Source organism: Drosophila simulans, chromosome X (genome assembly GCF_016746395.2).
Source record: "Drosophila simulans strain w501 chromosome X, Prin_Dsim_3.1, whole genome shotgun sequence".
Taxonomy (NCBI): Eukaryota; Metazoa; Arthropoda; class Insecta; order Diptera; family Drosophilidae; genus Drosophila; species Drosophila simulans.
In genome coordinates, this window is record NC_052525.2 from 19,086,488 (window position 1) to 19,113,524 (window position 27,037).

Genomic DNA, 27,037 nt, shown 5'->3' on the forward strand with positions numbered 1-27,037 from the left:
TTTGACTGTTCTGACTGATATTGTTTATAATATTGTACAATACAAGTACTGTTTGCAATCGAATATACGTGGGAATTTCAAAAAGGGAACCAAATCATATGGGCTTGGCTTGACTTTTCAGTTCAACATTCAATATTTCTTTTCAACTTAAAGTTCGTTCCGAAAAACCTTCGACTCAGATAGCTTGTGTGCAACACAAGCTCACCAAATTGTTGGCGCTGCTCAGGGATGTCTTCCCTGGAGACCGGTGGTCCTGTCTAGTTGCAATCAACCAAATTGTGGGGCGACATCTCGCCGCAAATACTCCAGTCAGATTTTCCAAATCGGCTTTCAAAGCAAATACAATACGAAAAGATGCCGCCGCAGCTAATGTCCCAGAGTGAAAATGGCGGCGAGGAGGATGGGTGTCAATTGGAGTGCAAGGAGATGGATCCGCTGCGGCTGACCACGCTGATCCTGAGTGCGGATCCGCGGTACCGCATCAAGCCAATGCAGCAAGTCGTGTCCGCCCTTGTTGGCGGCCTCATCACGACGTTTGTGGGTGAGAGTTTGTCCGTTAGATTTGGTTACTCCGAGACCTAATCCAAGCTCCCTCACTTGGCCAGTTACGCCCTTGGAGGTGGTGAAGACGCGCGTCCAGACGCAGCACGCGATCCGCCAGCGACCGACTGTTTCCAAGCTCTGCTACGTCTACCACAACGGCCTGATGACCCACGTGTGCCGCTCCAGTGATATCTGTGTCCCGAAACCAGGCCGTGATCCGCGCAATCTTCGGCCCCTACGCGGCGCCATGGTGAGTTTCTCTTTTTGGGCCATCAAACACAGCAGTAGTCTAGGATGCATGGCTACTAGGATGATGATCCCTTATCCCTGATCCCTTAACCAGACGCCTTGATCATTATTATGTATCTTATTTTTGGTGCGCAGGATGCCTTTGTCAAGATCGTCTGCACAAGTGGATTCAGTGGTCTGTGGGCGGGTCTAAGTCCCACGTTAGTTTCGGCCCTGCCCTCCACGATTATCTACTTTCTGACGTACGAGTATATCAAGAATTCGCTGTCCCACATCTACTTGGTCTCGCAGAAGTTTGAGGAACCCGGCACGATGGACCAAGTGCCTGGAGCCGACGGCGGCGATCCCCTGGACCAGGCAACCAGGGGAGTAAATGTGAGCGCCACCGCGCCGGTATCCAACGCACCGCTCCCCTACTATGTGCCCATGGCCTCGGGCATTTGCTCGCGCACCATTGTGGTCACGGCCATTACGCCCATCGAAATGGTGCGCATCAAGATGCAGTCGGAGTACATGACCTACGCCGAGCTGTGGCGTGTGCTGCGCTCGTTGATACGCCAGCACGGCATCCTGGGTCTCTGGCGGGGCTGGCCGCCCACCGTGATGCGGGACGCACCCTTCTCCGGAACCTACTGGGCGGTCTACGAGGCGATTAAGCGGGCCTTCAGCGTCACGGAGCCGACTTTCCTCTTTAGCTTCCTCACGGGCGCCATCTCCGGAGCGGTGGGTGAGGGTGAGCAGTGCTCTGCCACACACCGAAAACCATAGCTTTGCCTCGAGTGTAATCGAGTTCTGGAAACGTCATTCCGCAGGTGGCTACCTTTGTGACCATGCCCTTTGACCTGATCACCACGCACACGCAGATTGAGCTGGGTCAGGACGTGCTGTACGAGGAGGTTGGAGCGGGAACGGGAACGGGAACAGGAGCAGGAACAGCTGCAGAAGCCGGAGCACGACCAAAGACACCGCAAAGTGCCGTCGCCAACTCCAAGCCGTCGGTGCTCTCGCGAATGCGTCAAATTTACAGGCTGCAGGGAGTGCGGGGCCTCTATGTCGGGGTGATGCCTCGGATGCTACGTGTGGTGCCCGCCTGTGCCATCATGATCTCCACTTTCGAATACAGCAAGTCGTTTTTCTTCCACTACAATCTGGATCTCCAGGAGGCAGGTACGTACCATGTGAAATGTCAATGATAAAGCAAGGTAAATGCAAGCACATTCAATTGAATGCTGTGACCGTCCAGGGTCCTAACTATTTAGTTTAGTGGTTTATATTTCGTCGAATTACTATCACTATTTCTTGTAAATCATTTGTATTTATATGGCTTCATTTTACAAAACAATGTTTAATATTAGTATATTACGTAACGTTAGCATGAGCAACTTATAAATATCCTAATATTTATCTATCTTATATTATAAGAAAGTTGCTTAACAATGTAAATTGAGTAAAAAAAAAATATGATGGTAAATATACTTTTAAATTCAAACGAACAACAAGAACGATTTTCGATAGCACCGCGATAGCATTTCCGTTCCGACTTCACTATCGATAGCGGCCAGCGGCAACAGCTGATCGACGTGGAACGGAATGGTAATGGTACAAATCGGATGAGCACGGTGTTTTCTTTTGGACCCGTGAATTATTTCACAATGATCGGAGAGCTTGACTAATAGCACAGCTGAACATCGTCAACAAACACGCCGTAGCACGCGATTCGCAATCTCATCTCATCTCACATCACCGTTTGCCGCCACCAGCTTACCGGCGCTCCCAGTGAAGCAATCGCCAATCGCGTGGAAGAGCAAGTGCATCTGCCATGGCTAAGAGGGAGGCCTGCGGCCAGTTCGCGGCCGCCAGTGCGGCAATGGCGGCTGCTTCCAGTCAAAATCAGTCGAAGGCCACGATGACGGACCCCCGTTTTCGGATCCGACCCCTGCAGCAAGTGGCATCTGCCTGTACCGGCGCCATGGTGACGGCCTGCTTTAGTATGTTGCCCGGCACACACCGTCGAGCATAGTGTCAGTGTTTTACTGATAGGTTTACCATTGCAGTGACCCCTCTGGATGTGATCAAGACCCGCCTGCAGGCCCAACAGCAAGCGCTGCTCTCAAACAAGTGCTTCCTCTACTGCAACGGCCTCATGGACCACATCTGCCCCTGCGGCCCGGACACGCCCAACCCAGCAGCCGCCAAGCCCGCTCCCCGTTTTTCTGGCACCATTGTAAGTGGTAAGCGTTGGGATAACCGGGATACGGACTTAACCTAGCCTCTCTCCAGGACGCATTCATCAAAATCAGCCGCACAGAGGGCATCGGCTCCCTGTGGTCGGGGCTCAGCCCAACGCTAATCTCGGCCCTGCCCTCGACCATCATATACTTCGTGGCTTATGAGCAGTTCAAGGCCCGTTTCACCGACATCCACTACAAGTACATGCGACGCCCGGATACCAGTGCCCACGACATTCCACACCCGATTCCATTTCTGGTGCCGCTGCTGGCCGGCGTGTCGGCCCGCATTCTGGCCGTAACCTGCGTGAGTCCCGTCGAGCTTATCCGCACCAAGATGCAGTCGCAGCGCATGACGCACGCCGAGATGTTCGGCACCATTCGCCAAGTGGTGCAGTCGCAGGGCGTCCTGGGCTTGTGGCGCGGCCTGCCGCCAACCATCCTTCGCGACGTGCCCTTCTCCGGCATCTACTGGACCTGCTACGAGTACCTGAAGAGCTCCTTTGGCGTGGTGGAGCCGACGTTCAGCTTCAGCTTTGCGGCGGGAGCGATATCCGGATCGGTAAGACAACTGCGTAACAAATCAATTGGGTCGACTGTGGTAACCCCTCATGTTTCCGCTTCCAGGTGGCCGCCACCATCACCACGCCCTTCGATGTGGTGAAAACGCACGAGCAGATCGAATTCGGCGAGAAGTTCATATTCTCAGGTAGGCCCAATGTGGTTCAGCTTGCTGCAACCAACTCCCGTAGCAGCATTGACAATGGTTCGGTTTGCATTACGGCAGATAATCCACCCAAGCAAGTGGCCACCAAGTCGGTGGCGATGCGCCTGGCCAGCATTTACCGCATGGGCGGTGTGCCAGCCATTTTCTCTGGACTGGGCCCCCGACTCTTCAAGGTGGCGCCCGCGTGTGCGATAATGATTTCGTCCTTCGAGTACGGCAAGTCATTCTTCTACCACTACAACATCGACCAGCACAATCGGAGCAATCAGGCGACGAAGGGGTCCGGCTCCTGAACGCGCTCCCGTTGCGGCGACGACAGCTTGTCGATGTGAATCTTTGTACATATGTAGATTAATGCCAAAGTTGCCAGGAAATCGGTGGGCAGGTGGGAAATCGTCTGCTGCTGGGTTTGGCGAGCCCCGTCGAAATTGTTAAATTGTAGTGAAATAAAATTCTTGTTTTTCTTGGTTCGAAAACAAACATGAGCTATATATCAACTTTGCTTTTGAGCTTTTGAGCGAGTTGAGAAAGCCCGAATTCTAATAATCTGTATTTCATTTAAACAAAATTACGACGCACATTAAACAATATTGGGTACTTTGTTCCTAGTTGAACAAATTATATAGTTTTTGGTAATGAAAAACCAAAATGATGTTGTTACATTAAAAGCGTAAAATAAATATTGTAACTGTTTGTTGGAGAAAAGAATATTAAAACCGAAATAGGGAACATGTGAAAAGATAATACTATCTATTAGTTTACACATTTCGTTTCTGAGTATGCCGTAGAAAACCTTCGACGCACAAGATAAGATAGTTTTACACATCTTTATAGTCAAGTGGCAAGGGTAGATAGGTTGGGGTAAGGACCACAAAGCAAATATTTTCCTAGTCATATAAAATATATTTTAAGCCATTAAAAACGAGCTTTTATCTTCGGTAAGCAACAATCGTGTGCATCGAAACATTTGAAACGATTATCAAATGGCGCTCAATGATTTGTAATCGAAGGCAACCCCCCGATTACCGATGGCTTTCACAAACATATGTTGCGTGTCATCGATAGACGGTGGAAACAACACGTGCACTCGTGTTTTGTATTTGTGTTGTTTGCATTTGATTAGACTAAACCGAACGCAAAATGAGTGAATCCGCACCGGAAACTGTGCCTGCCAAGAAGCCGGCGAAGGCCAAGAAGGCAGCAAAGCCGGAGAACAGCATACCACGCGGCCAGCCCAAGTCGAACCGGCCGTGGAAGACGCCCAAACAGAAGTAAGTGGTGTTTCTCCGTTGCCAGCGCATTGTCATCTAATCCCTTCGGCTTCGCCTGCAGATTTAGCAAGATTAAGAAGACCGTGAACCGACTGTCCTTCGAAAAGAAGACGGCCCTGCGCGACGAGCTGCGCTACATCAAGGAGCGCTCCAAGGAGATCAAGGACAAGCGCAAGGAGGACGCCGTCCAGAAGCACCAGCGCCGCGTGGAGAACGCCGAGCGCCGCCTGGCGAACGAGCGCCGCTCGGAGGTCGTCCAGGTCATCAAGAATCCCGCCAAGCTGAAGCGCATGAAGAAGAAACAGATGCGCATGATCGAGAAGCGGGACGTTAGCCAGGTGAAGGTGGTCTGAGGTGGCTCCATTAGATTAACTTGTATTTTTTGATAAATAAATCTAGTTTTAATGCCAAGAAAGCGTTTAGTAACACATATGTATGTATTTAGGTCGCTACGTACACAATTGTGTGGCATACAAACGAATTTAGCTTATCTTAGCCTAGTTTAACAAATTTACATAGTAATCCAAGGCGTCGCCCTCACCTTCGCCGTCCATCTGTTTGCCGCCGACCTCTGTGCGGAATTTGGTCAATATTTCCTTGCGCCTACTGTTCAGTGTTTGGCCCGCCAAGCGCTTGTCCTCCTCTTGTGTCAGTCGTTCGAGCAACGCCCCAATGCGCGTCCGCAGGAGCAAGTCCAGGCGATGCACCAGAGACTGATCTTGCCGTAGTCCTCTTGCTGCCGCCGGTGGCAAGTCCGACGTCGTCTCCTTTGCGGGCAAATCGAGCAGAGCTGCAATGAAAGCAAGCAACGCAGATCCCGTGGCATCCATGTCGAGACCATTAAGTGTGAGACTGTTGCGTTCCCAGGCTTCCGAAGTGTCTGGCACCTCTAGCCGCTCGTTCATCTGCCGCACCACGTCCACCGGCACTCGAGTGGCATCGCTCCTAAGGGAGTTTGCCTGCAGACAGGAGTCCAGCGAAGTGGCCATGTATATCTGTCCGAAGATGCAGCCAGAGTCTCGGCACAGCTGGTAGAGCTTGTAGCGCATGCTGCGGTAATAGAAGTTATCGTCGCACAGGATGAGATGCCTTCCCGTGTTGTAGTCGCCGCTTGAGGAAATGCGGCGCACCTGAGGCGGCCAATCGGCGTCTTCTTGAATGGCGGAAATGAGTTTTTCAATTAATTTAAAAATGCGGCCGCGCTGCTCCTTGTAGGCCAAGTCGGCCGAAGGTGTAGCGTCGAGGAAGTCGTCGTAGCACAGATGAACAATGTGGCGGACGCGGAGGGCAGTCTGCTGACCCAGCAGCCAGGAGCACAGCGAGGATTTGCCGGCTGCTGGCAGGCCGATAAGTGCAACAAGACAAATGCGCCGCATCGCGTGTGGTTGGTTGGTTGGTTCGTTTTTTTTTTTTTTTTGGTTGTTTGTAGAAAGAGTAAGTGTGGTCGCCGACTGCGGGTGTGGAGGGCGGTCTGGAGTCCGCGATTAGCTATCTAGGATCGAGAACAGCAGCTGCGGCGTTGCATGCCACTGCTGCTACATGGACAGATTGCCGGCGACAGGCGGCTGGACAGGTGTAAGTACTGCCGTGGCGGCCGCCTCTTTCAGCCGCTCCTTCTCCTGCTCCCTCTGCTGCTGCTCGGCCTTGCGGGCGTTCTCCTCCATCTCCTCCATGCGCTTGGCGTTGATAGTGGTCTGCACATCCACGTACACTTTCATCATATTCTGGTTGAAGCGCGCGAACTTGGTAACGCACCTGTCCACACAGAGGTCCTGTCGTGTGAAGCGGCATTTAATGAGGAATACCTCCGCGGATTTCCCAGCCTCATACATACCTCTTGCCCGCCCAGGTCGCGCTGGCTGAGATTATCCACGCATCGGCTGAAACACAGTTCCGTCACTTTGTTGTATAATGTGAAAAAGTCTTTGAGCTGAAAGGCGTGGCCAGTGAGTAAGGTTCAGCGGGAGTACTCTTTCACTTACATTGCGCAGATTGGAATCCATCGGTCGACAGCAAGTTGCGTTTAGCTAGTGTTTTTATACAGCAATTATACAATTTAATTTTACAAACCGTCACGTTCGTGACGAGCGGAACAGCTGATTTGCCAGTGCTTGGTAAATCGATAGTCGATAGCACGGCAAGCAAACTAATCAGTGTGCGTTATCGAGTTCAAAATTCAGATAGCCAAATTGTTCGCATTGTGGTCGTTTTTACTTTTTATTTGAAAGCAACTAAAGTGTTCATCTATCTCCCCAGGGGCCAGAATGTAAAATAGCACGCAAATTGGTTCATAATATACGATACAGCAATCCCTTATAATTGATTTTAAAATTATAATTGATTCAGATTCAATTAAAAATTGAAAAATTTGAATTAATTTGCTGTATAATTCTTATAAGTTTTCCGTCAAGGGTAAGTATATCTGGTTATTTGTGTGCAATATCATAATATTTCGAAATGGAACAGTACTTTTGAATTTTGAACGGAGATGGGGCATCTAAGTGGCCTGCGACGCGTCGGGATTGGCGCCATCGGCTGTGGCAGGACGACTCTCGCAGCTGTCCTCGCCACTGCTCGTGGTGGAGGCGCCTTCCTCCGGCGAGGTCTTCACCGCTTCTTCCGCCTCCATCTGGGCATCCGCCGGTCCGGCGTCCGCCTTGCCGCTCTCCTCGGGATCGCCGCCCTTCTTATTCTGCAACGGAATCAACGGAAGTGAGCTGAAAGGTTCTCACCAAATCACCCACGGCCTTACCTTCTTGCGCTTCTTGGGCTTCTCCGCCTTGACGGCGTGCAGTTCCTCCTCCTCCTGCAGCGCAGACTTGTAGTTGGCGGGAAAGAACTGGGTGGCCTCCTGGTGGCCCACCACCGAGTTGGCGCTGACGTAGCTGGGACCGTAGGCCATCAGCGTGGGAATGGTCGGACTGCTCAGCTTGTTCACCTTTAGCACAATCTTGTCGGTACTGAAAGGTATACATATGTAACTCATCCGTTGGCCAGTGGATCGTTGGCAGCACTTACGGAACGTACGGCTTGGCATTGTACTTATCCACGGAGTTGGCTATGAACTGCGCCGTCAGCGGATTGTCGCCGTTGAAGAAGCCGTAAAGCGGAATGTCCTCGCGACACGTCTCGAGCAGAATGGCCAGATCCTTCTTCTTGTAGGCGTCGAAGATCATCACGATGTGCGGTGGCTCCGGCACGGGATCCGGCGGAAGGAAGGTCGAGGTCTGGGCACGGAAGTACGTGTAGATGAGCGCTGCATGGGTGCGCTGGTCACTGGGCACCCAAATCGGCGGTATGCGAATAGTCTTGGTTCTCTTAGCTGCAAGCGGAGCAGTTTCGGCCGGAGGAACTGCCTCTGGAGCAGCCCCTGCCTCCGCCTCTGTCTCCGTCTCTTCATCGCCCTCCGCTACATTTTCGCTCCTTATCTCGGCCAGGTGCACTGCGTCCGGCTGCACCTCGCTATCCTCCGTTGATGGCTCTAGCCACAGAGAACAATTTCGTGAATAGGTCAAGTTAGCAAGGATGACAGAAGTCTCACCTGGCTCAGATATCTCCACGGTCACCTCCAGCGGCACAATCATGGGCGGCACGGTGATCTCCTCCTCGTTGAACTCGTCCGGCGGCTTGATGGTCTCCTTGGTCAGCTCGTGGGCATATTGGCGGAGCACGGTCGGTGGCGTGCCGAGCACCTCCTCCACCTTCCAGAAGCACATCAGCAGCTCCTTGTCGTAGAGCTGCTCGATGACCTCCGGAGCCAGTGGGTTTTCCGCAGCGAAGTTGACGGTGGCGATGTCGCTGGGCAGAATGGGAAAGACCTTGCGGTCCTTGCACTGAATCTTGAGCGGATCAGCCGGCTCCGAGAGCTTCTTGAACATGTCGCGATTAACCTGTGGCCCGAAGACCGTGATCCCGATGTCCGGCAGGTTGGCCATGATGCAGTCGGTGACGCTGTGAAGGTACTCCAGACGCTTCCGACGGCTCTCCGCCAGCTCGATCTCCTCGGCCAGGCGCAGCGCCTTGTTGCGCACCTCCAGCTGCTCCAGCTCGATCGGCTGGAGCTCGGTGATCTCGTAGCTCAGGTGCGTTTCCTTGGCCATCGTCGACTGCAGCATTCGGGTGATCATGGCCACCAGCTTGGGCACATCCGTGCCGAACATGATGTTGATGGCCTTGCCGCTCTAAAGGTCCATAGGGGAAACATAGAAGACAATACATTATGATCCATGGGATCACTCACCGTGACGAACATCCAGGTGGGCTCGCTCTTCTTGTTGAATCGCTGCAGATAGGATATGGAGCCCGCCTTGCACTGGCATATGTTGGGAAAGATGGGGATGTTAGTGCGCTACGCCTGGGTGCATCGGACTGTGGGATCTTACGATGGCCAGCTGCAGGTTGTCGCCTCCTAGCTCGAGCTTGATCTTCCGCAGGCTGCCCACCATGCCGAGGCAGGGACCGCACCATTCGGAGTATATATCGAGCACTGAAGCACTCAGGGATTAGTGCCATTACTGGGTGGACCGATGGCTGCTCATCGCAACGAGAACGTACCCAGCAATCCGGATCGCTGCAGGAACTTCTCGAACTCCTCATCCGAGGCGAGGTCGGCCTGGAGCTGCTGGACTCCTCCCTTCTTCGCCATTTTTTGCGCACTGAATGGGCCATCAATCAGATACCGAACTGAACACCAGCTATTGATCCAACAGTGGTTGCCAGGACTTAAAAGGTCGCTTTTGGCAAACACCAATCAACAAGCGCAGTTCGAAATGGGGTAACAAATGCGCAGGAGCTGAGTCCAAGCTACCCATATAATACAGGGTATTATAAACCAAATTACTTCTATACTCATGCTAGCAATAAAAAAGGACATCACAGCAAGGATATTATATTCCTGCGTGATTTCCAATCAATCAATCAAATACACATTTAACTTTATATGCCAGGGGTTTTATTTTCGTTTTATTGTTAAAAGGGTTTTCTATGGAGCACATTGGTAAATGGGAATTGGTTGATAAAGTAAATGGCGATGGCGATGCCTTTGGCTATGCCCACATCCGTCGCGAATCGTTCCACTTAGTGATCGTGGCGCATTTGTCTGCGCAGCTCGCGCATTGTGATCTGCAAAAAAAACAGTGGAGATGGTCAGAGGATCGTTTGTGGACTAGATGGGTGGTCATGCCGTTGGCGTTAGATACTGGTTGTCATTTACGGTGATGAAGTAATCAAGTTGCTTACGTTATTTACCTTCAGAACTGTGGAACAATCTTTGAGTTTGAGGTTATTTACGCATCGGCTTACGAAATCTTTAAATAATTTCAAAGTCAATAGAATTATCGAGAATTTGAGCTGGATTTGGTAACGGGGCGGTCGTGTACTTAATTACAGGCTTAGTTTCGGTTGGGGAAATGCACTGCCGGGGGATTGGTTTGCAAGCGGGAGGGAATCCGGTCAGAATCGAATGGCATGTTATCACCGGGCAGGTTATGGGAATATGGGTTATTTACATTGCTAGAAGTTAACTATAATTTAATGGGCTGCGAAGTGATGCGCTCGCGCCCGTTTCAAATGGTGTATCGGGGGATCAGTTAGTCATAAATGCGTTCGGGCGCTACTGGGTTGACATCGTATCAATTCATATCTAGGTGTTCCAGTCGTACAGGCTGCGTGTACGGTATGACCGACTTCTTGTTCACGTCCCGGGATAAGGCCTTTCTCATGTCTGCAAAGTGGATAAACCATCGATTGTTAGACGCCGCTTGGAAGTCAATGCACATTCTTTGGGCTCTCACCGTACGCATCCTCGTCCTGGTCGCCGGAGTAGTAATCAAGTATGGTGCGGTATATGATGTAGCCGAGGTTCGTGTACATGTTTATCGCCACCTGGTTGCTCTTCCTCACAAACAGATCCACAAAGTATGCTCGCTTTCTGGGGTTGGAAAAAAAGTAGTCGTTGAGTTTGTATTGATATCCAGCGAATTGGGGCATTACTTCTCAGAAATGTCCTCCAGGAAACTCATGAGCAGCGCAGCCAGACCCAGGCGCCGGTAGTCGGGCGAGACGGTAAGCGCAGTCACGTGTCCGTGCCAGTTGTCCAGGTGTCCCTCCACCTTGCCCATGACTAGAGAATGTAGAACACGCTTGACAGGGGAACTCGTGCACCCAGTGGAATGCAGTACTTACTGTAGCCCATTATTTGTCCGCTGGGCGACTCCGCAAGCTGAAAGTACTCCGGCCACTTGGCCAGGTACTGGGTGTAGAAGGACAGCCCGTAGGTCTCCGTAAGTGGGTCAAAGTTTCTGGCGGAGCACACGGCGGTATTGGTATTAGCCTTGTTTTTGGGCATGGGGATATCAACTGTACTCACACATTGTTAAACTTGAAGAGGTCGTCACAGGTGAACGGTCGCAACGTGGTCATCTTGTCACTGAATTCCGGCTAATCCGATCCTATTGTTGCTTCTATAAAATTGCTATAGTCGCCGGCACCTTGTACAATAGAGATGCGCCGCGGTCGATAGCAAGTTATCGTTAACCTGGAAGCGAGCTTTCCCACAAATCGGATACCGAGCGATGTTGCTGCGGTCACACTAGCACTTCCACTTCCACACTAGGTCCTGTCCTTGCTCTTCTTCTTCCTCTGCCTCCAGCTGGTATCTGTTGCCTGGCCATGGAGCAGTCTCAGTCTCAGCGGCAGGCGCGGCCTTCGTGCTCCGCGGGGGGTGGCAAGGCCCAGGACTCCGGGGTGCTGACGCGCGAAGACTTCGACGGCGGACCGGTCAGCATCGACGAGGTGGACACGGGCCTGTTTCTAGGTGAGCATATAGCTGCAATCCTTGTGATCGATGCATTTCTCAACCCTTCCGTGCACCACCACCAGGTAACCTGACCGCGGCCACGCACATGGAGACGCTGCGCTCCTTCAAGATTACCCACATCCTCACGCTGGACTCGGTGCCGCTACCGCAGCACATTCTGGAGGCCAGCTTTCTGACCACCAAATATATACAGAGTAAGCACACAAATCAGTAGCTCCGGGAGTGTGCAACAGCTTCTTTAATTATTCAAATCCCTGTTTCAGTTGCCGACATGCCGCGCGAAGATATTCTGCAGCATCTGGAGGGCTGCGTGGACTTCATCAGCTCGGCCCTGGCCCAGCAGGGCAATGTCCTTGTGCACTGGTGAGCATCTTACTTAGGCTGACCAGCCAACAAATCTGACTCTTTGTGCCTTCAACAGCTACTTCGGCGTCAGTCGCAGCTCATCCACGGTGATCGCTTACATGATGAAGCGACACAATCTGGACTTCCTGCCCGCCTACGAGCTGGTCAAGGCCAAACGGCGCTTCGTCCAGCCAAACGCTGGCTTTGTCAGCCAGCTAAAGCTCTTCCGGCGCATGGGCTGCAAGATTGATCCCAACTGCCAGCGCTACAAGATCCACCGCCTGCGCCTGGCTGGCGAGCAGATGCGCAAGGCCAAGATCCTGCCGCAAAGCTTCCACAGCGTGGTCCGTCCGGATCCGGATATAACGCGCGAGAACCCGGAGCCCATAGTGTTCCGGTGTCGTCGTTGCCGCCGCGTCCTGGCCTCCAAGTCGCATGTACTGGAGCACAAGCCGCGTGACAGGCCGCCGCAGGAGGTGCTTCCGAAGGAGAAAGAAGAAGTCACTGCAGCTAAGCTGCCGGCTCAGTCACTGGATCAGGCCGAGAATCATTCCAGTGGTGCTCGCATGCTGGAGCAGCTGTCCGAGCGCATCCGCCAGTCGTCGCTCGGTTCACCCGGCCACGAAAGCACGCCAAACTATTGCCGCAGCATACTGTTCGTGGAGCCCATTGCCTGGATGCACCGCATCATGCTGAACACCCAGGGCCGCCTGTACTGTCCCAAGTGCGAGCAGAAACTGGGAAACTTTAGCTGGATCAACGGTTGGCTTTGCTGCTCCACCAGCCGATAATCCCCCCTCACTAATTCCTCCTCATTTATTGCAGCCTGCAAGTGTCCGTGCGGGGAGACGATGACGCCTGCATTTTATCTGATACCATCCAAGGTGGAGCTCTCGAAGGCCGTGCAGAATGTGCAGACCACGGTTTAGGTGCAGCGTGCTGGAAAAAGAGCGAGATGGCATCATTGGAGGCGGGACAATTGGACTCCCTTGTCGGCTGGCATAGATCGGCAATCGCCCACCTAAACAGAAGTCAATGGAGGCTTGGATTGATTGATCGGTGCTCATCAGTACTGGCCTACATATATGGGCATTAAGTTATGTTTCTATTGGCCATTGGAGTTACATAAGTTAATGGCTCCATTGGTCGAATATCATGCTGAATAGCTCCTCCACCAAGCTGAGATTCTTGAAACGCAAGCAGTTAGCTTAGCTATGCCCTCTTGGGAAGCCGATCTCGGATCGGATACAAACTGATTGCCAGGTTTACAATATCAAAACTTCCGCGCGAAGCAAACGTAATTTAATCACTAACTAACTAACTTCGGATTCCATTTGTGGTCAGTCAGTATAATAGTTCACTTTTCTCGAGAATAAGAAATAATCACAGAGCATCATCCGGGCGCAACATTGATCTGCGAATCCCCAAAGCTGAAAGATACGTTGGTTGTTTCCGTAGCATATGGCATATGGTATATTGTTTCATTTTATATAGTTAGCCAATGAATTCGCCAATGTAGTTAATTATACACTTACTTATGTACGTGCGATGCAGTGCACCCATATTTGTTGGAAGCCATACAAGTAATATTGATCTTTGCTGTTCCATATGCATTTGCATAGCTTTTTGCATGTTACCAACACACAAACTATGAATGTATTTTAGATATTTGAACCTTTTTGGAAAATATTTTACGCAACGGTAAACGAAACAACATTTTTCAATGACAATATCTAAATATCTTATGCGATATACATATAATACACACATTATATTATAATCACAACTTTGTCGGCCAAACGGACACGTCGTCGAGGGAACCAAGATCCCAGCTTCCATGGGACTCCGTGCACCTTTGGATATTGGCGCCACCTTATCGATATTGATGTGCTTTGTTGACCCATATCTACTGTATTTAAACGAGTGTGCATTGATATTAAAATCAAATTGTTTGTTTTCCACACCAAAATGTTTGCAATTTCGAGAAGCCTCCGGTTGAGCCGCTGCCTTTCGGCCTTCGGACGCGGTCTGAGCGCATCCAGTTCGCCTGGACCGCGCACCCTAGTCGCCATCGACTTCGACAGAACCATCGTGGAGCAGGACTCCTATTTGGCGGTGAGCCAGCTGCTGCCGACCAGTCAGCGCAAGGAGCTGCAGGACCAGATCCCCAAGTGCGGCTGGCTGAGTTTCATAAGCGGAGTGCTGCAGCGCCTGCATGGCGAGCACAAGGTGAACTCCGCGTCGGTGGGCAAGCGTGTGCGCAGTCTCACAGCCGTGCCTGGAATGCTGCGGGTGGTGCGCCGCTTGGCCAGGATCCCTGAGCTCGAACTGTGCATCGTCAGCGACGCCAACTCCTTCTTCATCGGCGAGTGGCTGGAGGCGTACGCCATTGAGTGCCTCTTTGCCGGCGGCGTGTTCACCAATCCCGCCTGCGTCCAGGCGAGCGGCGAGGTGCTGGTGCTGCCCTACCAGGAGCAGACTGACTGCGATCTCTGCCCCTCCAACATGTGCAAGGGCTCCGTGATGGAGGAGCTGACGTGCAGCGGGCGATACGAGCGCGTGATCTATGTGGGCGATAGTTGCAACGATCTGTGCGCCATGAAGCGGCTGCGGCAAATGGACGTGGCCTGCGTCCGGCGCGGATTCGAGCTGCACGGAAAGATGACCGCCCATGGCCAGGAACTGGCCTGCTCCGTGCTCACATGGCGCGACGGCCACGAGCTGGAGGAGCTCCTGATGCCCAAAATCGTGGCGTAGAGTTTGTGGTAAGGCCAGGTTATTAATGCTGCTGTTTTATTCGACTTAAAAATAAATCTTTCAGTATGTATACATAAGAATAATTCCACTTAATATGAAGGACTTAAGATTTACTTTTCGCGGAAAGTGGATTACCCACCAGCTCTCTCCAGCCGAGGTCTGCAGCTGGGCCCGTCTGTGGATCCACTTCGTCTTAAGTAGACCGAAAACTTAGAGCTACCTATCCTGCGGCGGTATTAGAACTGTTGCCTAACAATATTTCACACATGGTTCTTCCACACTTCCACTTCCACATCCACATCCTCCTACCTAATCCTCGCTAGCCACATCTGTATCTGTTCTTGTGCTTCAATCTTATAGCTATAGCTAGTATATCTATATATATATATTTATATATATATATATATATATATGTGTTTGCTTGTTTGTGTGTGTGGTGTGTGTGTGGGTCCGAGTGTTGGGTTATGTGTTAGCATAAATTACATTTATAATACATTCTTAGCCATACGATTGCAGAGTGGCACCCGGCTCCCCAATCCCCGATCCTCGATCCTCCGCCGAGCCAAGTCCCTTCCCCGCTTACGAATCTACCGAAACTAATCTAAACTAAACGAAACGAAAAAAAAAAGGACAAGCAGCTACCGCACATGAAGACACTACTTAGGCTGTGCTTAACTACTTACATGGGCTAGAGGGCGTGGTTCCTATAAATACACACATATACATGTTCAAAAATTCGGCGCATAAGACGTTTAAAATCAGAGTTATGTCTACAGAAGATACAGATGCACAGTGCGCACGGTGGCTTAGACTTAGACTTGGCTGAGAAATAGAAATAGACACTATTTCGATTCAAAAGTAAACGGTAACACGAAACAGCTAGCCCTACCTACAGACCTAGAGACCTACAGACGTGGACAAGACCCCACCCAGCGGGTGGACCAAGCCTCCAAGGACACGGGAATACAAACAAGGCCGCACGGCCAGGACAGCTGGACAGCACTCTTTCCTTGGTTAAAAACGCAAGTGTACAAATCTGTTTGCGCGCAATTGAACTAAAATGCGTCAAATGAATTCACTAGAAACAAATGAAGTTGTGACTTAGTGCTAGGCTATTCAACTTAGGCGTTAAAAAAGACTTAAGCATAACGTGGTCTACTTGGTGTTCCTTGGGGTGCGTGTCATGTGTGTGTGTGTGTGTGTGTGTGTGTTTATGTGGTCGTTTGGTTGTTAACATTAGCAAAGTTAAGTAACATAACTATAATAGGAATATTCATATGTATATATGTATAAAACACAATCAATACAATGCAGTACTGACAAATAAAGAATAATCGTAGTAAAAAAAATCCTTAAATATTCTCTCCACTCTTAATCCAATCTCTCCCCCTTGTCGCATTCGTTAATACTATGCATCTGTGTGTGTGTGTGTTCTTTTTTTTTTTTTTGGGATGGCGGCTGTGCTCTGTGGTTACGACCACTTTGGAGGCGGCTTGGTAGAGGGCGGCGCGTCCGGCGCTTACTATAAGTCCGTTAGAGTGCGCTTGGCACAATAACGTATGACCCCCACTCAGGCAACAACGGGCGGCGGAGCTATGCCTATTGGAGTGGCAGCGGGTGCTCCTGCTGCCGCCGTGGCCGTTCCCGTTGCAGTGACATTCGCCGCGTCCTCGGTGACACCGTTCCCGCTGAAGCTGCTGCTGCTGCTGCTGCACTGCATCGTTGTAATATTGACCGCATTACCCGCCTGCCGTCTGCCTATCGTTCCCGCAATGTTTGTGGTCACCGCCGTCGCTTCAAGAACGGGCGGCAGCGATGCCACGGGCACAGCTGCCTTTGGACTCAGTGCCGCCGTTGGCGAAAGGGAGCGTCCTCCGTTGGTTGTCAGGCCGGGACTGGGCATCGGACTATCATCCGTTCGCGCGGACATGGCCTCCAGGACAGGAGGAACTGCTGCCGTCCCGGCCGCACCCGCCGCCGACTGCCGCTTGGCGGGCTTGTTTCGCGCACATGGTACGCAGAACATGGCGGCGTGCTCCCGGATCTTCGTCACGTGATCGATACGGTACTCGTGCACCCATTTCAAGCGCTTGTTGCGCGCTGCCTTTGAGCGGTCCCCGTTGGCCGACGGTCCTCCGGACGCCTGGGACAGGGCGGCCACCTGGGGCAGACCCTCCGGCTTGGTGGCCCCGCATCGCACGCAGAAACAGCAGCGCTCACAGCTCCATCGTCCTGTAATTTTTGTAAGAGGGATGTTAAGTAATCTATTTGAAATCATCCAATCGAACTATTTGCTATGTTGTTATCATAAACAACTGAGCAACTACTACTAACTCTCCAAATGGCTTCATGGACAAGCCACGAATTACTTACCATCTGGGACTGTTTTGAGGCCCAAGCAGTAGATGTGGTAGCCTCGGTCGCACTGCTCGCAAAAGAGCATCTTTCCTGGACGTTGGCTGCTACGGCACTTGATGCAGCACTTGCACCCGGCGCACTGCCAGTTGTAGTTCCTCACGCGACCCACCATGCGCGGCGGCATATCGACGCAGCTGGGATGGACTGTGGTAAGGCACAGAGTTTAGGACGGAAGCGGAGCAAGGGATGGGGGACTACTTACCGCGCTTTCGGCATGTGTAACAGCGGATGAAAGCCTCCGGCATGTCCCTAGCATTGCGATGCTGACTGCGCAGACAGACGCCGCAGTTGGACAGCCTGACCGACGATGAGCACTCGTTCCCATCCTCGTCCTCGCTGCCTGCTCCACTTGAGGCACCCGTCGAACTGCTGCAGCTCGAGGTGCTGCTGAAGTCGCTTTCATCGCCGCTTTCCTAAAATGCATAAGAATTGTTGGCGATTATTTCAACTGAACCCCATAGTTTTCAGGATGCAGACACCAGTGAACCAAATGTGGCTCAATTGAACTCAATTTAATGTATTTCATCAAACCGAATGAATGTATCTCTATCCAAACCGCTCAAGTTACCGTATCACTGCTGCTCCCGTTGCCGCTGGACGCGGATGAGGCCGATTGAGCGGAGGACGTGCTGGAGCTGCTAGCCGTGCGGACCTTGTCCGTCTGCTGGCGTGCGGACCTTCTGCTGCGTCGAACGGGCGCCGTTACCGTTACGGATTTAATGGCGGACTGCTCTTGCCCCAGATCCTTGGGGGCCGGGGCGGACGTTTTGATTTCTTCGCTGCCTACAGCTTCGGATTTTGCCTGCAGCAGCTGGGCCATCAGATCGGTCGACGGCTTGTCCAGCGCCGTGTCCAGTGGGTAGGCTCTGTAAAAGTGAATTGTTAGTGACATTGGATATAATAGAGACACTACGATTGCGTCTTACCGGAGCTCGGCGGGCTCAAACTGGCGGTAGGCCATTGAGAACTGGTCCGGTACCACCGTGAGTGGATAAGCGTAGTCTGAGTTGCGGAAGGCCTCGTCGTAGACGCGGGGTAGCAGGAGATTAGGCGGTGCCGGTATATTCGCCTCTTCTGCCACTGCCCGTACCAAATCCGCAGTGGAGCGCTCTAGGCGAGTACAGGTGGGCGCGGTCCTTGGCTGCGGCTGATTTATCGTGAAGGTCTGCAGGTCCATACAGCACTGGCGCTCATCCTTACGGCTGAATACGAGAGATAAGCATTAGCATTAGGAGGCTGCTCATTTGCCAAAGGCAACTGCTAGAATGTAACTCACGACTTGTTGAAGTAAGCGTTCCACTTGCTGGCCGAAAGCATGGCACGGTCGCGCGCTTGCAGACCTCGACCGGCGCCGACTGTGAGTCCGAGGGCCTTCTGCTTAGCCTCGATCTCGCGCAAGTGCTTCCTGCGAATGTACTCCTTGTACTCTTCGTACTTGTCGAAGAAGTCCGCGTACATGATGTCCAATATGTCGGAGGCCCACACAGCGGTGATGCCCAGGTCGCACAACTTCTCGCTGACCAGGCCCTTCTCCTGCAGCCAATTGCGCTCCTCCATGTCGACCGAGCGGCGCGGCAGATCCGGGTACTTGCGCTTGAAGCTGGTGATGCCCAGATAGAGCGCCACCTGCTCTTGGATCATGAAGGTGTCCCGATTCTTTGACGGGCAGCAACCTTTAGGCGGTGGCCAGTCGTACTCGGCGATGCTGGAGGCGCTGTAGTCCGTGCTGCAATTCAATGAAGACTTAGACCTGCTACGTTATGAGTTCGTTACAATGCACTTACTCTTCGGCCACGCAAGTTTCCATCTTCTTCTTCTTTGGACGTTTGAGAGCAGAGCCCAGAATTGCGTCGGCGGACTGACCCTGGTTGGAGTCCATCATGCTCACATTGCTCACCATGGACGACTGTGACTCCTCGTTGTTGAGGAAGTCGGGTTGCCTGCAGACGAGAAAAGAATTCATTAATTACAATTTACAGTGGACATGAACACAAGGTAGACTCACTTCTGCGGCGTTAGCGGGGGTTCCATCAGGCTGGCCATCGACTGATTGCTGTTGCTAAGATCGGCGCTCATACGCGTGTCCTCCTCAAACACTTGCGGCGACTAAAGAATTGGGGCGGTAAGCAATTAGGAATCACGAATGCAAAGGACATTGCGATCTAATGTATACCTCATATACCTATGTATATACATATATGTATGTATATATCTCAATTTGTAGTCTAGGATATAACAGTTCATTCTGATAGAAAGGTAGGACTAATTATACGAGTGGTACCTAACTTAAATGACAAGCTACTTTTACTTCTACTAAGAATTGCCAATAGCAGAAGAAGGAAACCCTACGAAATAAAAACTAACCATTTGTAAATACAGGGTAATTGCTCAACTTGCATACATACGTACATACATATGTATGTACACATGTGCGCATAATTATTTATCCTTCCAATTTTTGGAAGCCATTGCTCTTTGCACATGTTTAAAAGTGCAGCAACGAAAACGGCAAGCGAAGAGTTGCCAGCTCTCAACGAAGTCCACATTCAAAGCCCCGCTGAGAGAGTGGGCAAGAGAGCAATCGAGAGTGAGAGCGAGAGAGAGAGAGTGCAGCAGCAGGTGTGGTGAAGGTGGACTACTGTCAGCTCATTTACGTACACACATGCAAACACACACACGTGCGATTGGCGAGAGCCAAACAAAAACTTCAGCTGATTAAAATCGCAGGTGAAGCCAACAACAATCACAGCGGCTGCGCTGCTCAGTTCGCAGCTGCTTCCTTCGCCGCTCCCCCCCCTTAACCGGCACGCCACCCGCCCACCAATAGCTAATGCAGCGACTCAGCAGCGGTTCGCTTGGCTTTATTGTTGTTGTTGGCTGTGCACTTACACTAGGCCGTTGGCAATGAATTCGCGACATGGCGCGCGCCTTTGTTTTTAATTACGACACGTTAGCCCTCAGTGTGTGTGTGAGTTTGGGTAAGTGGGCAAGATTTACGTAACGAAACATAAACAAGAAGGCAATGTAATGCAAATTGTAAAGCCCGCTAGAAGCCCTAACTGTACTGACCATCTTCAACACGATGCCCCATATCCGATGTCCGTTACTGCGAGAACTAACGAGAACTCGAGCAGCACCATTACTCGTTACTGCTGCTCGGTCTCGTTAGTTTGGAATACCATGCAAGCAGATTATTTTCAAAAGGGAAATCATTTCAGTGTAATTCAAGGATCAACGATTCTCTTATCCAGTGACAAAGGTGGGCGCATTTATCATATTTTTAAATTCAGCCGACGAGTCGCTGTCTTCTAAACATTCTCGCCATTTTTCGAGGAGTCGCTCTCGATACTCGGGTATGAGAAAATATGTGAGGAATGTGCAGTCCTAATTCCAGTTGTCCCCCATTAACATAACTAAATATGTTGCAAATATAAATACAAATTTACTAAAGTATTCAAATTACGCCCCTTCCTAAGCTATTCATATGCGCACCTCTTTTTAGAGATAGTTTCAATTAAACTTAAATGAAAATCCCTAAATCTAAGCACTCAAATGGCTTCATCGAATAGCTTAAGCCTACGAAACATACGTAACTTGATCCCACCTAATATAACAATGTTTACTTTACCATCATATTAGTAATTGGTGTTTGGTGCATTAACGAAGACCACTTACCGGACTGAACAAGCCTTTAAGTCTCTCGGGATCGGGCTGGTGCTTGAGGCCGCCCACGCATCGTGGTCGACTCATGGCGATGGCCTTTGCTACGGCACTAGCTCCTCGGCTCATTCGCGGGGCCCTAGGCTGCGTGGCGGGCGTTGTGGAGGCTGTGCCTCCGGCGCTGGCAGCCCGATCCCCTGAAGAAGATCCTCTGCCGCGGCCTCCCCTGGATCGCCGGCCACGACCACGTCCCCGCGTGGGAGTCACTATGGAGAGCATCGGCAACGCAGTTTCGTCTGAAAGAAGAGTTGTACTTTTGCTTACTTGAAGTTGTAAGGGATTTAACAAAACTTTCTTACCTCCGGAGTTGTCCAGCGCGCTGGTGTAGTTGTCCTCGTCGTGACAGTCCGGCTGGCTACCGCCGGCACTGCTGATGCTTGAGGGGCGCGAGGAGCGCAGCTGCTGGGTGGCCATGATAGAGGAGAAGTCATTTGGCTGGAAGATGACATCGGGCAACGGGTCCGAAGAAGACAGAATGGTCGTCGGAGGTAGCATCGAGCTGCTGCCACTTCCAACGATCACCTGCTGGTTGGCGGCAGCGCCGGAGGAGGTCGACGAACTGGACGAGCACATGGTGAGGTCGATCTGCGCGCTCAGGGCAAAGGATATGCTGCTATTATTGTTGTTGGACTCGGCCTCCGAACTACCGAACTGAGACATCGTCGGCGGCGGCAACGGGCTTTGTTGGACACTGGCCTTGCTCTGGCGCTTCCTCGTGGACTTGGGCGTGGGCTGCAGGTTGGTGTTTGTGCTAGTCGCGGTGCGGCGCGTGGCTCTCAGCGGGCGATGGTCGCGAGTCTTTGGAGATTCCAGAGCTTCGGCAAGCCCGTCTTCAACTCTTGCAATTGGCACGCCCACAGACGACTCCTTTTCCTTTGCTTTTATGTCCGCCTGCTCTTGGCCCACGCTCACCATATCGATGGCCAGTCGCTTGCGCAGCAGTTGTACGCGGCGCGACTTGACAGCGCTGTTGACCTCCTCCTGTGGAGTCCCGGGTTTGGGAGTAACTGCGACTCCACCATCCGCCGAGCTCTGGTTTTGGACACGCTTCGGCCGCCCACGCTTCTTTCCCGTTCCTGCCGGCGTCGCTACCGGCGGGGGCTGAGGGGTCGCCGGTTCCAGCGGATCTTGCGCCTTAGCGTCCTCGGCTTCGACCTCCGAGGACAAGGCTCCATTTTGATCCGGCGTTGAAATCGCCTGCTGTTGGGTGGGTGGAAATAGCGAACCCTCCAGATCCGTGTTCAGGATTCGCTCGTGCTTCTGCTTGCGTGAGCGATGTGACGGCGGAAGCGCCTGCAGTGATTCACTGCACTTTCTGGCGGGATCATGGCAATTCTGCGTCTGCTGGTCGTTTTCGTCGTTGTCCAGACGTCGCTGTTTGCTGGGAGGGAGCTGCAAAAAGAAGAACTACTGTCACGGCACAATTTGTTATAAATGAATAAGCGACAACGTACTCTACTGCTGGGAGATTCGTTTCCCTCGCTGCTGGTGCGTTTCAAGTGGTTCTCGTTGTTGTTGTCTTGGGTATCCATCCGCTGTTCCACTCCGTGATCCATTGCGAGCTTGTGAATAGTTTGGAGATGATTGTTGAGCATCGGGTTAGAATCCTCGTCCATGTAGGCTACCCTCGGGCTGCCATCAGGCGTGTCCAGGATTTCAATGGACTCGATTATGGATTGGGTGGGATTCGCGGGGGCCAAGGGACCAACGACTGCCTCGCCTTCTGCAGCAATAACAGATCCCCCACCGGTACCGCTTCCATTCGCCATCAGGCGCTCCGTTAGCTGGGGATACTTGCTGGATTTGCTTTTAGGCGTGGCCGTGGTGAAGCTTTTAGCCGGCGCCGTTAGCTGGCTGAGCAATATATTCGAATTGGGCGACGCAGCTGGAATAACGCGACTGTCGGCCTCCTCGGACACATAAACGCCCATCGCAGTTTGCATTCGCAAGCAGTCGATGAGCAACCCTTTCGGCGAAATGCGTCCCGTGAAGTTGTTAGGCACATGCGTTGGCGAAGAGCCCGGCGACGGTGACGAGGTCAGGTCCACCATGTCCACAACGTTGTGCTGGGATTGGGCAGGCTTGCTGGCCTTACTGGCCTTGCTCCCACCGCTGGCTATGCCGTTGCTGGCGGGCATGGGCGGTAGATTGTGGAAAATCTTGGGATCGTGCTCCTTGGAGAGCGAATCGTCGATCACCATGTCGTCCGAATTGCGGCGAACGACGTCCGAAGCTGGCGCAGCAATATCTGCGTCTAGATCGGAGAAGCCGCAGAACTCCTGACTACTGCTGTTCGACTCGCCGCCATTCGTCATGGGAGCCGGCGTGGGATTGGGCGTGGGTTTTGGGATAGCCAGCTTGGAGGCCGCCGTTGGTGGCTTCTCCTCAAGCACTGCACGCACCTTGTGCTTCGGTGAGCATAAGTTCTTGATGGTCAGCTTGGGCAGCGGCTGCAACTGCTGCTCCAGCTTAGCCGCCTGTTCGTCCTCGATCATCTCTATGGATTTGGTTTTAATGGTGAGTTTGGGGATGCTCTGGGCGTTGTTTAGGTCGTGCGTCATAATGACCGTGTGCACGTGCTCCTGACCGCCGCCACCTGTCTTGATTGTTAACTTTGGTATCTGCTGCTGCTGCGGAAGCTCCTCACTGCTGCTGATGCAGCTACTCCCGGCTAGCGTTGTCTTGATCATCAGCTTGGGCACCGTCTGCATCTCCGCCAGTGAGGACGACGACGACGACGAGGAGGAGGACGAGGCAGATGAAGACGAGGCGGATGCGGGCGAGAGGCTGGACAGGTGGGCATCGTTCTTGGCGGGCATAGCTGACTGGGCGCCACTCACAGCTGCTGAGCACGATCCAGAGTTGGAGTTGGACCCGGAAGCAGCCGGGTTCTCAGGCAACTTGATGGTCAGCTTGGGCACCACGCTGCCTACGCGCCTCTCGTTCGCGGCGCGGATGGTCAGCTTTGGCACAATGTGCGGGGTGTTTCGTAGTTGTTGGCCGAGGGTGGTAGCCACCTCGTCCTCGGCGCACGACGAGGAGCAGGAAGAGGCGTCCGCATCGAAGGCATCTTGCGGCTTCGCAACTAAGCCTCCTTCCGCTCCGCCGCAGGGCAGCTGGATGCGCAGGGGCTCTACGCGCCTCTCATCGCCGCCCGGCTGAGATTCATTTGCGTTTGAGTTGGGATTGGCGTGCTTGGAGAGCTTCAGGATGATCTTATGTCCATCCCGCTCTTCGCTCTCTACCTCGAGCGCCGTAGCGGCCATCGCTCCACCTGCTGCTCCCGCTGCTGATGCTGCTGATGGTGCTTCTCCGGATGCTGAGCTGGCCGATGCAGATGCTCCAGTTGTGCTTGGGGCATCGTCGCACGGCGTCGTCGGCGGTGGCAGCGTCGGCGGAGGCGACGCTGTGGTGCTGGTTATATGGCCGGGCTGATTCTTCTGATGCTGCAGTGCCTCCTCCCGCTGCTGCTGCTGCTGCTGTGGCTCTGGGTCCTGTTCCCGGTCCCGATCCGCATTCAGCTGCTGATCCCGCTGGGCTGGCGACGACGTGGAGCTAACTCGTTGCTCTTCCTCGCTCGTGCTGCTCGCTGCCACTGACTTGGCGTTGCTATTAGCGCTACAGTTCGACTGGGGGCGACCTGCTGCTCCGGCTGATCCTGCTGTGGACGTGGCGGCTGCCGATTCTACCGCTGTTCCCGATTCCGATCCTGATGACGATGTCGCTGCTACCATCTGCTGCTGACGTAAATCATTCATTGCTATATTCGATTGTCCAGTGGGCCGCCAGCCTGCAAAAAGAAGTGGACGATCCTTTAGATAAGGGTGCATCATGATAGCAGTCCATATGATTCGGGTCTTTCAACAACTAATTCAGAGCAAAAGACAAATGAAAAATTTGAATGGCTGACTACTGCATGTGAAATCAAACATACATATGTAGATATATGAATCATCGGATCCTAGAGAAAACCGCCAATATAGCAAATAATGCGTACAATTGCCGCCCCAAGGGCTGCATTTTGTTTACACTAAGAAGAGACAATTTGAAAAGGGGAACGACCTACAGACACACACACCCACAAACACACTCATACTCATACATAGATGTACATTTGTACATACACACTTATTGGAGCCCAATGAAAGAAGAAAATTGAATGAAAGCCGGGTAGAGTTACGATCTATTTATAAAAACCGTATTTGTAAATACCGAGGGAAGCGCAGGTTTCAACAGTCGCCAGCCGAACTCCGGTGAAAATGCCATACGATTTTCCGGCGTTGGACAACTACCGCTCGAAATTGCCGCGAAAAACTTCAAGCGAAATAAACACAAGAAGAACCACAGCGAGAGCAACAACAACAACACTTAATAAATAATAAGCGCTGCAAACATGCGCACACAGCTGTCGACTGGGGGAGAACAAGAAAAGGCAGGAGGAAGATGAGGATGAAGCGGAATGAATGGCGTTGAGCGCAGAGGAACGCAGAGGGATAGACAAATACTGAGAAAGCCGCGCCGCCACGAATTATGGCCTGTTTGTTACTGGTGTGTGCTGGCAACACTGACGCCAATTCACCACTCTGGCGGGCGAATCCACCACAAGCAGTCGATGCCGCTGCATGGAGAAAATCCACACACACACACACATATGCAAGAGCACGACACGCACACACACATATGGGTTGGTTGCCCTGGCCTGCGTATATGTATGCTTACACTTCTACTGGCCAAATGCAAGCATCTATATATTTGCACTACGATTATTATTATTGTGGGCACGATTTTAGAGCGCAATATCGACAGCCAATGCACTGGCAACAAAATTAGCAACAACGACGCCGCCGCCAAAGCCCTGACCCAACACCACCACTACTACCACTAACACTACCAATACCAACGACAACAACAATAACGAAAGGGGCAAAGAAGAAGCAGCAGCAGCAGCGACAAGCAAACGGCAAACTCACCATGCGGCAAAGTCGTCGCTCAGAGACAGACAAAAGAAGATGGTGGAGTGGAAGAGCGCCTGCTTTTGATTTGCGTGCACAATTCGCGATTGCGATTTGGATTTGCTATTTCGTTTGCCTTTGCCTTTGCTGGCATTGGCATGCTCATATTTCTATTCACTTTGACTGCTGCTGCGCGACGCCGTGCGGCGTTTTTCTTTTTTAAGCGTTCGGCGTTGTTGTGCGAGAAGTTAAACACATTTTTCCATACGATTCAATGCGATTTTGAAGCACGGGCAACACTCGACTCTCGGCCGCAGTAGGCACTACTCGCACGCACACATCGGCGGTGCACACGCATGCACACACACAACAGCAACAGAACGGCACACACAACACACACGCTCAGTCGCACGCACACATAGGCATCGACACCGACACAGAGACAAGCGCAACGAGCGCTCTCAGTCGCCGTTGTCCCACTTTCCGTGTATTGGTTTCGATTCGTACACTTTTCCACGCACTTTTAACGATTCAAATTCGATGGTACAGAAGGCAGGGCGACACGAGAGTGCATTGGAAGCTGGCGCAAACCTCAAAAAAATAACCAACACGCTGGCCGTACGCACGACTCGTACGCAGACTGATTCTCGGCGCGCGTCGAACGTTCTTATGCATTCATTATTGAACGGAATGCTCTGTTTCGCCTGTCTGCTTATGTTTTTTTCTTTTCGATTCCGAGGTACTCGTCACGACAAATGAAAATCAGTGTGGCCGTCTTGCGGCTGACAGCTAGATACCCGGCTGGCGGGGAATGTGTTAAGAAATACCACAAACTCGACGGGGTATAGCCGGGATGCAAACCAGCCGGTGGACTTGACTGCCGATAAATGCGTCTTTACTAAAATGCATTTAGCATTAAGCTAATTTAAATACCCTAAGGCAACCCACATATTATGGTTATTACATCTTATCAATGTAATCATCGCTCACTTTCTTTTATTATTTATTTG

The 27,037-nt window shown here is 51.9% G+C and overlaps 9 protein-coding genes across 16 annotated transcripts; 4 read left to right on the forward strand and 5 right to left on the reverse strand.

Annotated features, from left to right (window-relative positions):
• The first annotated feature begins 113 nt into the window (after positions 1-113).
• Positions 114-4,227, forward strand: LOC6740237 (solute carrier family 25 member 40). 6 transcript variants are annotated; one of them, XM_016182956.3, is made up of 5 exons: positions 114-541; positions 606-793; positions 928-1,515; positions 1,605-1,959; positions 2,553-2,711. In XM_016182956.3, the coding sequence occupies exons 1-5, from the start codon at positions 355-357 to the stop codon at positions 2,570-2,572; spliced, it is 1,338 nt and encodes a 445-aa protein (XP_016040050.1). In that variant the 5' UTR covers positions 114-354; the 3' UTR covers positions 2,573-2,711. The 6 variants fall into 6 exon arrangements, with proteins under 6 accessions (XP_016040050.1, XP_016040051.1, XP_039152624.1 ...); XM_039296688.2 differs by lacking the exons at positions 114-541; positions 606-793; positions 928-1,515 and adding exons at positions 2,847-3,016; positions 3,073-3,582; positions 3,648-4,227 and having other exon boundaries at positions 1,820-1,959; positions 2,553-2,780; XM_039296689.2 differs by lacking the exons at positions 114-541; positions 606-793; positions 928-1,515; positions 1,605-1,959 and adding exons at positions 2,847-3,016; positions 3,073-3,582; positions 3,648-3,729; positions 3,808-4,227 and having other exon boundaries at positions 2,353-2,780.
• A 544-nt stretch (positions 4,228-4,771) lies between these two features.
• Positions 4,772-5,429, forward strand: LOC27208849 (coiled-coil domain-containing protein 86). The gene is made up of 2 exons (XM_016184402.3): positions 4,772-5,018; positions 5,080-5,429. The coding sequence occupies exons 1-2, from the start codon at positions 4,888-4,890 to the stop codon at positions 5,369-5,371; spliced, it is 423 nt and encodes a 140-aa protein (XP_016040052.1). The 5' UTR covers positions 4,772-4,887; the 3' UTR covers positions 5,372-5,429.
• A 7-nt stretch (positions 5,430-5,436) lies between these two features.
• Positions 5,437-6,394, reverse strand: LOC6740239 (L-seryl-tRNA(Sec) kinase). The gene has a single exon (XM_039296694.2). It carries the CDS (start codon positions 6,392-6,394, stop codon positions 5,516-5,518), a length of 879 nt encoding a protein of 292 aa, XP_039152628.1. The 3' UTR covers positions 5,437-5,515.
• Positions 6,395-6,553: 159 nt separating this feature from the next.
• On the reverse strand, positions 6,554-7,155 carry LOC27206919 (mitochondrial import inner membrane translocase subunit Tim10B). 2 transcript variants are annotated; one of them, XM_016182695.3, is made up of 3 exons: positions 7,001-7,155; positions 6,853-6,948; positions 6,554-6,790 (listed from the first exon to the last, which is right to left on the reverse strand). In XM_016182695.3, exons 1-3 carry the CDS (start codon positions 7,019-7,021, stop codon positions 6,554-6,556), a joined length of 354 nt encoding a protein of 117 aa, XP_016040055.1. In that variant the 5' UTR covers positions 7,022-7,155. The 2 variants fall into 2 exon arrangements, with proteins under 2 accessions (XP_016040055.1, XP_044779513.1); XM_044923578.1 differs by having other exon boundaries at positions 6,853-6,898; positions 7,001-7,141.
• Positions 7,156-7,216: 61 nt separating this feature from the next.
• On the reverse strand, positions 7,217-9,683 carry LOC6740238. Its single transcript, XM_002077083.4, has 7 exons — positions 9,573-9,683; positions 9,401-9,504; positions 9,259-9,330; positions 8,560-9,199; positions 8,037-8,499; positions 7,771-7,978; positions 7,217-7,710 (listed from the first exon to the last, which is right to left on the reverse strand). The coding sequence occupies exons 1-7, from the start codon at positions 9,661-9,663 to the stop codon at positions 7,516-7,518; spliced, it is 1,773 nt and encodes a 590-aa protein (XP_002077119.2). The 5' UTR covers positions 9,664-9,683; the 3' UTR covers positions 7,217-7,515.
• Positions 9,684-9,952: 269 nt separating this feature from the next.
• LOC27209374 (N-alpha-acetyltransferase 20) lies at positions 9,953-11,559 on the reverse strand. The gene is made up of 6 exons (XM_016184806.3): positions 11,386-11,559; positions 11,202-11,317; positions 11,010-11,139; positions 10,811-10,947; positions 10,266-10,740; positions 9,953-10,139 (listed from the first exon to the last, which is right to left on the reverse strand). The coding sequence occupies exons 1-5, from the start codon at positions 11,436-11,438 to the stop codon at positions 10,649-10,651; spliced, it is 528 nt and encodes a 175-aa protein (XP_016040058.1). The 5' UTR covers positions 11,439-11,559; the 3' UTR covers positions 9,953-10,139; positions 10,266-10,648.
• A 30-nt stretch (positions 11,560-11,589) lies between these two features.
• LOC27207129 (dual specificity protein phosphatase MPK-4) lies at positions 11,590-14,141 on the forward strand. The gene is made up of 5 exons (XM_039296691.2): positions 11,590-11,832; positions 11,898-12,029; positions 12,099-12,198; positions 12,257-12,942; positions 13,006-14,141. Exons 1-5 carry the CDS (start codon positions 11,688-11,690, stop codon positions 13,107-13,109), a joined length of 1,167 nt encoding a protein of 388 aa, XP_039152625.1. The 5' UTR covers positions 11,590-11,687; the 3' UTR covers positions 13,110-14,141.
• Positions 14,142-14,148: 7 nt separating this feature from the next.
• On the forward strand, positions 14,149-15,773 carry LOC27206403 (pyridoxal phosphate phosphatase PHOSPHO2). The gene has a single exon (XM_016174192.3). The coding sequence runs from the start codon at positions 14,149-14,151 to the stop codon at positions 14,935-14,937; it is 789 nt and encodes a 262-aa protein (XP_016040060.1). The 3' UTR covers positions 14,938-15,773.
• On the reverse strand, positions 14,957-26,842 carry LOC6726466 (supporter of activation of yellow protein). Of its 2 annotated transcripts, none has more exons than XM_039296683.2 (12): positions 26,619-26,842; positions 22,530-24,865; positions 21,375-22,467; positions 21,031-21,311; positions 19,361-19,461; positions 19,140-19,295; positions 18,632-19,081; positions 18,282-18,557; positions 17,924-18,221; positions 17,558-17,768; positions 17,311-17,499; positions 14,957-17,169 (listed from the first exon to the last, which is right to left on the reverse strand). In XM_039296683.2, the coding sequence occupies exons 2-12, from the start codon at positions 24,831-24,833 to the stop codon at positions 16,508-16,510; spliced, it is 6,021 nt and encodes a 2,006-aa protein (XP_039152617.1). In that variant the 5' UTR covers positions 24,834-24,865; positions 26,619-26,842; the 3' UTR covers positions 14,957-16,507. The 2 variants fall into 2 exon arrangements, with proteins under 2 accessions (XP_039152617.1, XP_039152616.1); XM_039296682.2 differs by having other exon boundaries at positions 26,046-26,842.
• Between the last annotated feature and the right edge of the window lie 195 nt (positions 26,843-27,037).

What these genes read in the sequence shown, in the direction of transcription:
- LOC6740237 (XM_016182956.3), top strand. Translation starts at nt 355, where the DNA reads ATGCCGCCGCAGCTAATGTCCCAGAGTGAAAATGGCGGCGAGGAGGAT. An exon ending in CCTCATCACGACGTTTGTGG is followed by an intron (nt 542 to 605) that starts GTGAGAGTTTGT and finishes TCACTTGGCCAG; the next exon opens with TTACGCCCTTGGAGGTGGTG. An exon ending in TCTGGATCTCCAGGAGGCAG is followed by an intron (nt 1,960 to 2,552) that starts GTACGTACCATG and finishes TGCCGCCACCAG; the next exon opens with CTTACCGGCGCTCCCAGTGA.
- LOC27208849 (XM_016184402.3), top strand. Translation starts at nt 4,888, where the DNA reads ATGAGTGAATCCGCACCGGAAACTGTGCCTGCCAAGAAGCCGGCGAAG. An exon ending in TGGAAGACGCCCAAACAGAA is followed by an intron (nt 5,019 to 5,079) that starts GTAAGTGGTGTT and finishes CTTCGCCTGCAG; the next exon opens with ATTTAGCAAGATTAAGAAGA.
- LOC6740239 (XM_039296694.2), bottom strand. Translation starts at nt 6,394, where the DNA reads ATGCGGCGCATTTGTCTTGTTGCACTTATCGGCCTGCCAGCAGCCGGC.
- LOC27206919 (XM_016182695.3), bottom strand. Translation starts at nt 7,021, where the DNA reads ATGGATTCCAATCTGCGCAAT. An exon ending in TGGATTCCAATCTGCGCAAT is followed by an intron (nt 6,949 to 7,000) that starts GTAAGTGAAAGA and finishes CACGCCTTTCAG; the next exon opens with CTCAAAGACTTTTTCACATT. An exon ending in GCGACCTGGGCGGGCAAGAG is followed by an intron (nt 6,791 to 6,852) that starts GTATGTATGAGG and finishes TTCACACGACAG; the next exon opens with GACCTCTGTGTGGACAGGTG.
- LOC6740238 (XM_002077083.4), bottom strand. Translation starts at nt 9,663, where the DNA reads ATGGCGAAGAAGGGAGGAGTCCAGCAGCTCCAGGCCGACCTCGCCTCG. An exon ending in GCAGCGATCCGGATTGCTGG is followed by an intron (nt 9,505 to 9,572) that starts GTACGTTCTCGT and finishes TGAGTGCTTCAG; the next exon opens with TGCTCGATATATACTCCGAA. An exon ending in AGCCCAAGAAGCGCAAGAAG is followed by an intron (nt 7,711 to 7,770) that starts GTAAGGCCGTGG and finishes ATTCCGTTGCAG; the next exon opens with AATAAGAAGGGCGGCGATCC.
- LOC27209374 (XM_016184806.3), bottom strand. Translation starts at nt 11,438, where the DNA reads ATGACCACGTTGCGACCGTTCACCTGTGACGACCTCTTCAAGTTTAAC. An exon ending in CTGGAGGACATTTCTGAGAA is followed by an intron (nt 10,948 to 11,009) that starts GTAATGCCCCAA and finishes TTCCAACCCCAG; the next exon opens with AAAGCGAGCATACTTTGTGG. An exon ending in CCAGGACGAGGATGCGTACG is followed by an intron (nt 10,741 to 10,810) that starts GTGAGAGCCCAA and finishes TCCACTTTGCAG; the next exon opens with ACATGAGAAAGGCCTTATCC.
- LOC27207129 (XM_039296691.2), top strand. Translation starts at nt 11,688, where the DNA reads ATGGAGCAGTCTCAGTCTCAGCGGCAGGCGCGGCCTTCGTGCTCCGCG. An exon ending in GGCAATGTCCTTGTGCACTG is followed by an intron (nt 12,199 to 12,256) that starts GTGAGCATCTTA and finishes TGCCTTCAACAG; the next exon opens with CTACTTCGGCGTCAGTCGCA. An exon ending in AAACTTTAGCTGGATCAACG is followed by an intron (nt 12,943 to 13,005) that starts GTTGGCTTTGCT and finishes CATTTATTGCAG; the next exon opens with CCTGCAAGTGTCCGTGCGGG.
- LOC27206403 (XM_016174192.3), top strand. Translation starts at nt 14,149, where the DNA reads ATGTTTGCAATTTCGAGAAGCCTCCGGTTGAGCCGCTGCCTTTCGGCC.
- LOC6726466 (XM_039296683.2), bottom strand. Translation starts at nt 24,833, where the DNA reads ATGAATGATTTACGTCAGCAGCAGATGGTAGCAGCGACATCGTCATCA. An exon ending in CCCCCGCTAACGCCGCAGAA is followed by an intron (nt 19,296 to 19,360) that starts GTGAGTCTACCT and finishes TCTCGTCTGCAG; the next exon opens with GCAACCCGACTTCCTCAACA. An exon ending in TTACACATGCCGAAAGCGCG is followed by an intron (nt 17,500 to 17,557) that starts GTAAGTAGTCCC and finishes GCCTTACCACAG; the next exon opens with TCCATCCCAGCTGCGTCGAT.